Below are 10,426 nucleotides of genomic sequence, written 5' to 3'. Positions count from 1 at the left end.
CAAAAATCTTAGGGTCATTCTAGATGATGCTTCCCTCCTTTTGCATATCACATGGGCTAATGAATTAACTGAAATATTTTTTAGTTTTATCTCTCCTTTATTGATACCATAGCTGCATTTTTCATACTTTCAATATTAGTTACAAACTGACCTGACTTCCTCCAGTCTTTTTCCCTTCCTTACTTCTATACACTCAAATCCATAGGTTGCAGAATAATGTTCCATATAGCATGTGCATCTACCTTTTTGCTCCTCTGATTAAAGACTTTAACTTTTGCCACATTTCTTAAAAACAAGCTCAGTTCTTGTAACAAAATCAATAAGCAATTAGAAAACAAAATAACAACAAAAAAGCCAAACAAAAAACATACCTTCTTCAATTCTACTTTTTATTGGATAAATGAAATATCAAAGCCTCTAAGCACAGCATAAATGTCCTTTTAGTACAAAGCCCTACTCACATTTCTAGTCTTTCCTTTTGTAATTCTTATCTACATTTGCTCCTGCTGTTGTCCCTGATGGGAGCTCTGTTGGCATAGTGCCTAAGGCATTTGACTACTAACCAGAAGGCTGGTGGTTCAAATCCATCAGTCACGCCTCAGAAGGAAGGTTGGGCAATCTACTTCTGTAGTGATACTGCCTCAGAAACCCAAGGAGGGGTTGCTATGAGTCAGATCCGAATTGATGGCAGTGAGTTTGGTTTTGGTTTGGTTATTCCTCATTGGAATTCTACAAAGTGCCCTTTAACAATTCTATAGTACCTACTGTTTTCAAAGCACTTTGCTAATATGAATGTTTCTTTATTATCTAAACCAAAGCTAAAATAATGTAGTCCTCTTGATGGCCAAGGCCACAGGTTAGCCATATACCTAATTCCTCAATTACTATCTTGCTATCTGACATTTCTCATTTACAACAATAGTAAAAAATCTACTATCCAATTATCTTGAACATTAACCACTTACATCTGGCAATAACAAATGCCAAGGGGCAAGGTGAGAGTAACACTGGCTCTGATGGTTAAGAATATGTGTCAATTTGGCTGGGCCAAGATTTTCAGTGGTTTGGCAGTTATGTAATGATGTAATTTGACAATTTATAATGCAGTCATCTGCCATTTTTGAATAACAATGATTTCACATAATGACCTGGGTTTGGAACTGAACCATGTTGATAAGTAAGGAGTATTTCAAGTGTCCTAAAGCCATCAGTAATAGTAATCATCATAGCAATGACTATAATAGTAATAAAACTATAATTTATCTCTCACTTTTTAGTACATAATCTTAAAATGATGCATTTATCTTCTACCAGTTTCGAATAGCTAAGGGAGACAACTTGTCTGTAGGAGTGTCCTACTATGGTGACGTGTTGCTGTGAGTCTTGAGGCTGTGCCACTGGTGTTTCAAACCCAGCGAGGTGCACATGGTACACAGGTTTCTGCACCCCTTGCAGACTGAGACAGACTAGAAAGAAGGAAGAGACCATCCACTTCTCAAAGAATTGGCCAGGGAAAACCTTATGAATAACAGAGAAACACTGTCTGATACATTACTGAGCAACTTTATGAATAGTCCCAAAATATTGTCCAATACAGAGGATGAGGATGAGTCACTTAGGTTAGAAGGCTCTCAAAATAGGATTGGAAAAGAAATGCATCATCAGAGTAAAACCAGCCTTACTCATATGGATAAGGTAAAGCTTTCGGGTCCTCCATTTGCTGACGTGGCACAACTCCAATTGAGGAGAAACACTTACAAACACCCATTAATCATCAGAACATGGAATGTATGAAGTATGAATATAGGAAAATTGGAAGTTGTCAAAAATGAATTAGAACACATAAAGATTGATATCATAGGCATCAGTGAGCTGAAATGGCCATCTTGAATCAGACAACCATATGATCTACTATGCTGGGAATGACCAATTGAAGAGCAATGGATGTTTCACAAAGAATGTTTCAAGATCTGTCCTGAAGTACAATGCTGTCAGTGATAGGATAATATCCATATACCTACAAGGAAGACCAGTTCCTATAACTATTATTCAAATTTATGCACCAAATTCCAAAGTCAAAGATGATGAAATTGAATATTTTTATCAACTTCTGCAGTCTGAAATTGACCAAACATGCAATCAGGATGTGTTAATTATCACTGGTGAATAGAATGGAAAAGTTGGAAACAAAGAAGAATTAACGGTAGTTGGAAAATTTGGCCTTGGTGAGAGAAATGATGCTAGAAACTGCATGGTAGAATTTTGCAAGACCAATGCTTTATTCATTGCAAACACCTTTTCTCAACCACACAAACAGTGGTTGTACACATGGAGGTCACCAGATGGAATGCACAGGAGTCAGATTGACTACATCTGTGGCAAGAGGCGATGGAAAACCTCATTATCTTCAGCCAAAACCAAACTAGGTGATGATTGTGGAATAGATCATCAACTGCTCATATGCAAGTTCAACTTGACGTTAAAGAGAATTAAAACAAGTCCACAAGAGCAAAAATGTGATCTTGATATATCCCTCCTGAATTTAGAGATCATCTAAAGAATAGATTTGATGCATTGAACATCAATGACTGAAAACCTGAAGATTTGTGGGATGACATCAAGAATATCATCCAAGAACAAAGAAAGAGGTCACTAAAAAGATGAGAAAAGAAGAGAAGACCAGAATGGATGACAGAAGAGACTCTGAAACTTGCCCTTGAGCAGGGAGTAGCTAAAGTAAATGGAAGAAATGACAAGATAAAAGAGCTGAACCAAAGATTTCAAAGAGCAGCTCGAGAAGAGAAAGCCAATTACTATAATGTAAAGACTTGGAGTTAGAAAACCAAAAAGGAAGAACACGCTCATAATTTTTTAAGCTGAAAGAACTGAGGAAAAAATTTAAGGTTCAAGTTGCAATATTGAAAGATTCTATGGGCAAAATATTGAATGATGCAGGAAACATCAAAAGAAGATGGAAAGAATACACAGAGTCCTGTGCCAAAAACAACTGGTGGATTTTCATCCATTTCAGGAGGTGGCATATGATCTAGAACCAATGGCACTGAGGGAGGAAGTCGAAGCTGCAATGAAGGAATTGGGGAAGAACAAGGCTTCAGGAATTGACGGAATGCCCATTGAGATATTTCAGCAAACAGATGCCCCATTGGAGGCACTCACTTTGTTATGCCCAAAGATTTGTAAAACAGCTACCTGGCCAACTGACTGGAAGAGATCCATATTTATATCCATTCCATGCTTACTCTGTTTGAACAATGGTTAAACACTTGGCTGCTAACTGAAATGTCAGCAGTTCAAAACTAACAGCAACTTCATGGGAGAAAAGATCTGGTGATCTGCTCCCATAAAGATTATGCAGCCTAATAAATACAATGAGGCAGTTCTCTGGTAGCATAGTGGCTAAGACACTTGCCAGCTAACCAGATGGCTGGCGGTTCAAACCCACCAGCCACTCCTCGGAAGGAAGGTTGGGCAATCCTACTTCCATAGTGATACTGCCTCGGAAACCCAAGGAGGGGTCGCTATGAGTCAGGGCTGACTCGATGGCACATAACAACATAACAACAACAACAATGATGTCCTATAGTCTCCGAGTTGCAATCACTTTGATGGGACACAATACTTATTGTGGAAATACAAAATCTGGTTAGATATGCCATCTCTCCTCAGGATTATTGCAGTCATGGCCTATTTTCTTTCTTTGCAATCTAGCTTCTATAGTGCATCCCAAATAATTTTTTAAAAATGAATTTGGTCATGTCACTTGTTTAATACCCTTCAATGATTCCTTTATCGACTGTAACATAGTCTATGAAGTTTTATAATCCAAAGTCATCTTTAAGATGATTTATAAGGCCTTCAAAGTCTGCCCTTTACCCTTCTCTACAAGTTTTTTTCCCCACCTCTAATAATCTCAAAAGGCCTTCTATTTAAGTATCTTATTTCATTCTTTAAACTCTCCAGTGGAATTCTGAGGGGAAAAAAAAAGTGTATTTTTTCTACACATTTTGGGGCTTCTGAGGTGTTTATGGTGGGTAGTGCCTAAGGCATTTGACTGCTAACCAGAAGGCTGGCAGTTCAAACTCACCAGCCACTCCTCGTAAGGAAGATTGGGCAATCTACTTCCATAGAGATTTGTTGTTATGTGCCGTTGAGTTGGACCTGACACATAGCGACCCCTCCTTGGATTTCCAAGGTGATATCACTAGAGAACTAGATTGCACAACCTTCCTTCAGAGGCGTGGCTGGTGGGTTTGAACTGCCAGACTTCTGGTTAGCAGTCAAGTGCTTTAGGCACTACATCACCCAAGCTCCCTCCATAGACATAGCACCTTAGAAACCCTAGGAGGGCTCACTATGAGTTAGATCCTACTCAAGGGCAGTGAGCTTGGTGGTTTTTTTTTTCTTTTTGCAAGTATTTATACTACTATAGCACAAGTGACATGTGGTCACATTATATGTAGATATTTTTCCTGATGGGGAAGAATATACTTATGTTAGCAATCTAGTAAAGTGTCCTCAGCCAGAAATCTGAAACTTAGGGTCTTAGGTAAAAATGAATCACTGGGCCTTTTTCTCTGGACTCTGGGTACTGAAACAGGTGGACCTCTTTGAGGCCTCTGAGAAAAACTATCATTCTCCACTTGCCTTTAATAGGGTCCTTAAATATTCCAGCCTTATCAGAGTTTTACAGCAGAGTAATAAAGGGCGAGCTGTGTTCATGCTTGGGTCAAAGTGTTAAAAGGGGAGCATCACCCTGTAAGTACAGTGGTGGTGGCAGCAGTAATTAATGAGATTCCTTTCAGGGAGATGACCCTCCCAGGATAACAGAACCAATTCTAGGAAGAGAAACTGCTCCTCCCAATTGGAGGTGGATACCTCAGATTTTGCTTTTATTAAAGGCAGCTGCAGTTTCCTTAGCTACATCACTAAATAAACCAGCCTCTTTTGGTCTTGGAAGAACTCCCTACCTCACTGTTACAACTTACTGAAAATATTATATGAAGTTGAAAATGTATTAAATAATTCCAAATTTTACCTACTATATAACAACACAAAAACTTAAGTGACTTGAAACCATTTTGTTTTGTTCACCATTTTGTGGTTGAGAAACCTGGAAAGTGATCATTCAGGTGTTTTGTCTTTTGATGCATGTGGCTCAGCTGGAGTGACAGAAGCTAAAAGATCCTCCCAGGATGGCTACCTCACTCACATTGTCTGACTTCATCTTGGTGCCTCTTTCTAGGTCTTACCCTATAAGGCTTCCTCATGTGACTTGGCCTTCACCCAAGCATAGTGATCTTAAGGCTGTTGTACTTAAATTGTGTGTGGCTTCCAAGGGAGCAAGGCAGTAGCTGCCAGGCCTCTTGAACACTAGGCCTGGAATCAACATAGCATATCTTAAACTGTCTGCTTATTGATCAAAGTAGTCACAGACCAGTCCAGACTTAAGAGAGAGGGAAATAAGACTCACTTCATGGGAGGAATATCAAAGAATTTGCAATTATCTTTAATTGGCCATAAGTATAAACACAAACATTTCCCCCTTCCACAAAATACCAGTATAATGCTGAGTTTTCAGCAGTTTGCAAACATTCTGGGTGCCTTAGATAAGGATGTGGTACTATTATATTGTGTATTCACATATGTATACACACATATATAGTGTATAAGTAGTATGCTATATATATTGTTCAACAATTTTTATATGTAATGGTCATGGTTATCAAAATTCTCTGAAGTTTTATTACTTCTTTGATTTATACATGTGTATTTAATGATCAACATCGTGAGTTGCAGGAAGCATGTACAATGTATTTTATGACACGTAGTTGAAGTGTTAGGAGTATTATGAATAGTTTATTAATGCCCAGGGTATTATCCTAGACTACCTAATGCCTTTGATTTACTAAAGCCACAAAAGTTACACTGGCTTTTTAAAAATTTTTTATGGAGTTAACTTTAGCCACATGGTAAAGCAAAGCTCTGTACAGGTGTTTTCACATGCCTGGTCCATTGACATCTAAGAAATTCAACTCCAGGGTCATAGAGTAAAGAATCAAAAATCCTAATAAAAACCACATGTTAACCATTAATGTTCATTTACCAAATCCTGCTTAAACTCTTGTACTCTCAAAGCTAATTTCATCCAATTGCCTTTTAATTATAGTGTCTTGCTCAGAGTTCCAAATATAATGGCTTTTTAATATAACTCGCACTGTTCTGTATCCAATGTAGGATATAATCATGCAATTTATTCAGTCAGAGCCAGTGCATTAGGCAATTAAAACACAAGCACACATGGATTCTGCACATACATATACCTGGCAGGAGAGTAATATTAAAAATCTGAAAAACCTGCTTTTGGATAGAATTCTATTAATCCTATCCACCAATGGATATTGTAGCTGTGGTGAAATACAGAAATCAAATCATTGCTTGGGCAATCTGTGCACATCTCACATGACAGAGAATAAGATAAAAGAAACTGATGTAAGTGGTATGACATAGTTTGATTATCCAATCTCAGCCTTGGTAGACAGATAATAATTCTCAACAGAGATTAGTTCACTATCCAAGATGTTAGGAGATGAATAGACTCTCAGTATCCTCTGTCCCTTTTATAGGAGGAACACAGAGGGAAAAAGAAGATAATGAGACTAAGATTTTCTCTATGAATTGAGGATGATCAAATAAAATGCAATAATTGAAAAAACCTCTTAAGACTCTTATGGTGATTTGCTAAGTTTTTTTTTCTTTTTGCTTTCAATAAGCATGTATGACTTCAGTAGCAAGTTAAAAGTTATTCATCTTTATTTCAAGGTAATCAAGAGACTTTATAATAAAAAAATATTTTTTGTTGCTATCTTTGAAATAAATATAATTATGGTTTTGATTAACTTTAATATATAAGTGGAGTTTGAAAGCCCTATGTGTTATTTATGATACCAAGAATCTGATAACCTTGGCCTGGAGATTTCAGTTTTGTGTGCAGAACATTTCTCTAGTGTTTCAGGACATAATTGTTGGCCATTAAAAGAAGAAAAAGGATTTGGGCCATAAATGCAAATATCAGGGTAAAAATAAAAATATTTATTTAATCATCAGGATTTATGGTTTGCACAATGCCAACATATAGAAACATACATTAATTAACCTTCCTTTCTTCTTTTCTTTTGTGTTATATCCACATACCTTCTTCCTCTTAAATCCTTAGTAGTATTTTGGAAAAAAAAAAAAAAAAAACACAGCTAGATGGAGGGAACCAAGTAGCATCGTACTTCTAACTAAGAATTTAACTAAGCCTCGGAACCCAGATATATAACCACTTTCTAAGATTAACGTTAAACGAGTCCTGATTTTGCAATGGTTAAGCGCTCATGTGCTAACTAAAGAGTCAGGGGTTTGAACCCACCAGCCATGCCACGGGAGACATATGTAGCAGTCTGCTTCAGAAGATTACAGTCTTGAAACCTATGGGGCAACAATTCTATTTTGTCCTATAGGGTTGATATAAGTCAGAATCAAATCGATAACCACAGCTTTGTTTCGGTTTTGGTAAGATTAATATTGCTTGTAAATATAGGCTTTGAAACTCTGAGAACTGAGTTTTTGTGCTCTGTAAAGAGTGATCTAAAAAAGTAATCAAGCCTCCACTCGGGGCCAATCTTGAACCCAGGCATCTCCAGAGCCTGCTGCTACAACTCTGCCATTGACTTGGTATGGTCTCAACTGTTCCCTATTTAATATCTGTTGCTTACTCCTCAGAGGTGCAGTCCTAATTTATCTCCAAAACAGAAATACACAGGGAACCAAGTCAAACACATTGCTGTAAAAGCAAAAACTAGATAAACCTAATTTCTATCATCCTCATCAAATACAAAATTTCTCCCTAAAGCCTATACTTGAATGTGATTTAGAGGAAGTTCCAAACAGTTTCTGCACCCAACATTCCTTTTAAGTTAGCTTTGAGACTCAGGATCCTCATTCCTAGAGAAACGATGGCATAAATGCCATTATTAAATAAAAATGAAAATATCCAGAATAGTTCACATTTAACAGTTCACTCATAGATAGTAAAGTCAAAAAGTAAGCCACCCTTGTTTTTTCCCCTCAATTTTAAGACATATTTTTGTATTTTGGTATTCTAAAATCAAGATTAATCTTAAAATTAACATGCATATTTAGTGTTGATATTATTCCTGAAAAAGTGTTAAAACGAAGGTAACTATTACCTCCAATGGTCTCAAATCTTAAAATCAAAGAAATACGGTATTCTAACTCTGATTATTAGTAAAATATGCTCCATTTAACATCCTTTGAACAAATCTTTTACATTAGAGCAAATATTTCTGTAGAACAGAATTTTAGAAATAAAATTATTGAACGTAAAAGAATGCCTATTTTTAAAATGCCTTCCAAAATGGCTGTGAAAATTTATACCCTAACCAAGTATAAATAACTTTTCCCTCCACACCCTCACCAACACTGAACTTTGAAGCTTTGCATTTTTTTTGCTAGTTACATAAGCAAATAAATGGTATCTCCTTTTAATGCAGTTTTCTTCAAATTTTTCTCCAGATTTAGCATATTTTTAGGTTATTATTTTGAGATATCTAAAATGGAATGAACTGGATTAATACTATCAAACACCTACTCAAATCTAAATATATGATTTCAATATAGGGTTGATACAATGATAAAATCAAGAATAATCATAAAAATCATACCTACTATTTGAAACAACTACTCACTCATTTATTGATGATCTACACCAAGATTTTCAATTTCTATTATCATCAAATGTAGCACAAAGTATATTCCTAAAAAACATAAGCTAAATGGCTGGAAACTAAAAAGATAAAAATCAAAGCTACTGTTATATATTTATAATATGTGAAAATAAATCAAATTTCTAATAATGTTAAAGGATCTTTTATCCTTTTGAAGTAAGTTCAGTACTGAATTTACTGTTGGAAACACACTTCAGAATATGTACACAATGCTTTTAAAATGGTAGTACAAAGCGTAAGAGTATCTTAGTAACATTAAAATATGCCCTTTAGGCATATATGTTTTTTAAAAATTATTTCCTTCTAGGAATAATTAAGAGGCATATTTACCCTCAATCATTCTTCCCTTAGGATGGCTATCCCATTTAAGGACTATTTCATTGAGTCTTGTTGGCCTTTGCATGCGTTAAGATGTGAGCTTTCAGGTTATTTGACTGAATAAACTTCATATTGCAGCCTTGAAAGGGGCATAAGAAACGTTTCTCCCCAGTGTGGATACGTACATGTGTACGCAAATTGAAGCCCAGGGAAAAGCGCTTTCCACAACCTTCAAAAGTGCACTGGAAGGGCTTCTCTCCAGTGTGAACCAGAAAATGTCGTCTTAGCTTTGAGCTCTCAGTGAAAGCTTTCCCACATTCTGCACACACATGGTCTCGGGGACCATGAACTAGGCGATGCTTTCTCAAGGAGGCTTGATCCCTCAACTTTCTTGTGCATCCACTTTCTGGACAAGTGATTGTGTCTGGGCCATGATATTCTTTACTTTTTCTTGGCTTCTTTTTGGCAAATTCTGCCAGCTGTTTAGGATCTGATAAGTCAACACCAGGTATTCCTCCAGGAGGAAGTTTCTTGCCTGTCATGTACTCAGAATACTCAAGTGAACTCTCCCTCGCAATCTCTTGAGAGTCCTTCTTTTTTCCCCTTTTTTTCTTGTATTCCAAAGAACACCCAAGAAGTGAGTTGTCTTCAAAAACCTGTTGAGCAAGCTCTGGTTCTGACTCTTCTTGCAGGTACTCCAAGGACTTAAGTAAATCCTCTTCCAAGATGGGTTCAGAAAACTCACTTCTTATTATGCATTCTAAGTAACAGTCAGGGAAGCTCTCCTCTTCAACGACCTGCAGGCTAGTCTCATAGTATACATCTTCATCACGTAAGGCCCATGTTGTGTCAGCACGTTCTTTTTCAGCCCGTGGTGCTTGGCTTGACTTGACTTGGTTTGGCTTAGTCCCTGCGAGGGCCTTTCCACCCAGGCCTTTCTGGCAACTTTTTCTTGGTCTTTTCTTCAGCTGGTTCATGTTGTTCTGTTTCCTCCTTGAAGATTTGCACCAGATCTATTAATCACTTCTAGTTAGTGGTGATCTGAATAAGTGGTCTTCAGTAAGCACCTGTTTTGTGATAGAAGTCTTTGTTAAAATATATTTCAATGTTAGAGCCATTGTCAGAAAATGACCTCAAACATCAGGCTAGAACTCACTATTCAATAAAGGAAAGACCACATTTACATCTTCTCTGACAACCTCCTCAGAGGTTGATTAAAGGAATGAGATTGATTAAGGAATGGCTTAAGACATGAGTCATTGTCAGATCTTATCTAGGCATCTTTGCTAATGATCTAA

The 10,426-nt window shown here is 36.9% G+C and overlaps 1 protein-coding gene across 1 annotated transcript; it reads right to left on the bottom strand.

Moving 5' to 3' along the window:
* Nucleotides 1–9,187: 9,187 nt before the first annotated feature.
* On the bottom strand, nt 9,188–10,105 carry ZFP42 (ZFP42 zinc finger protein). The gene has a single exon (XM_007948399.1). The coding sequence runs from the start codon at nt 10,103–10,105 to the stop codon at nt 9,188–9,190; it is 918 nt and encodes a 305-aa protein (XP_007946590.1).
* Nucleotides 10,106–10,426: the final 321 nt, after the last annotated feature.

Source organism: Orycteropus afer, unplaced genomic scaffold (assembly GCF_000298275.1).
Source record: "Orycteropus afer afer isolate SDZICR_OR568_19922 unplaced genomic scaffold, OryAfe1.0 scaffold00215, whole genome shotgun sequence".
Classification (NCBI taxonomy): domain Eukaryota; kingdom Metazoa; phylum Chordata; class Mammalia; order Tubulidentata; family Orycteropodidae; genus Orycteropus; species Orycteropus afer.
Note: the sequence above shows the minus strand (reverse complement) of the source record. Positions and strands in the feature narration are given on the sequence as shown.

Coding starts and splice junctions, on each gene's coding strand:
- ZFP42 (XM_007948399.1), bottom strand. CDS start 10,105: ATGAACCAGCTGAAGAAAAGACCAAGAAAAAGTTGCCAGAAAGGCCTG.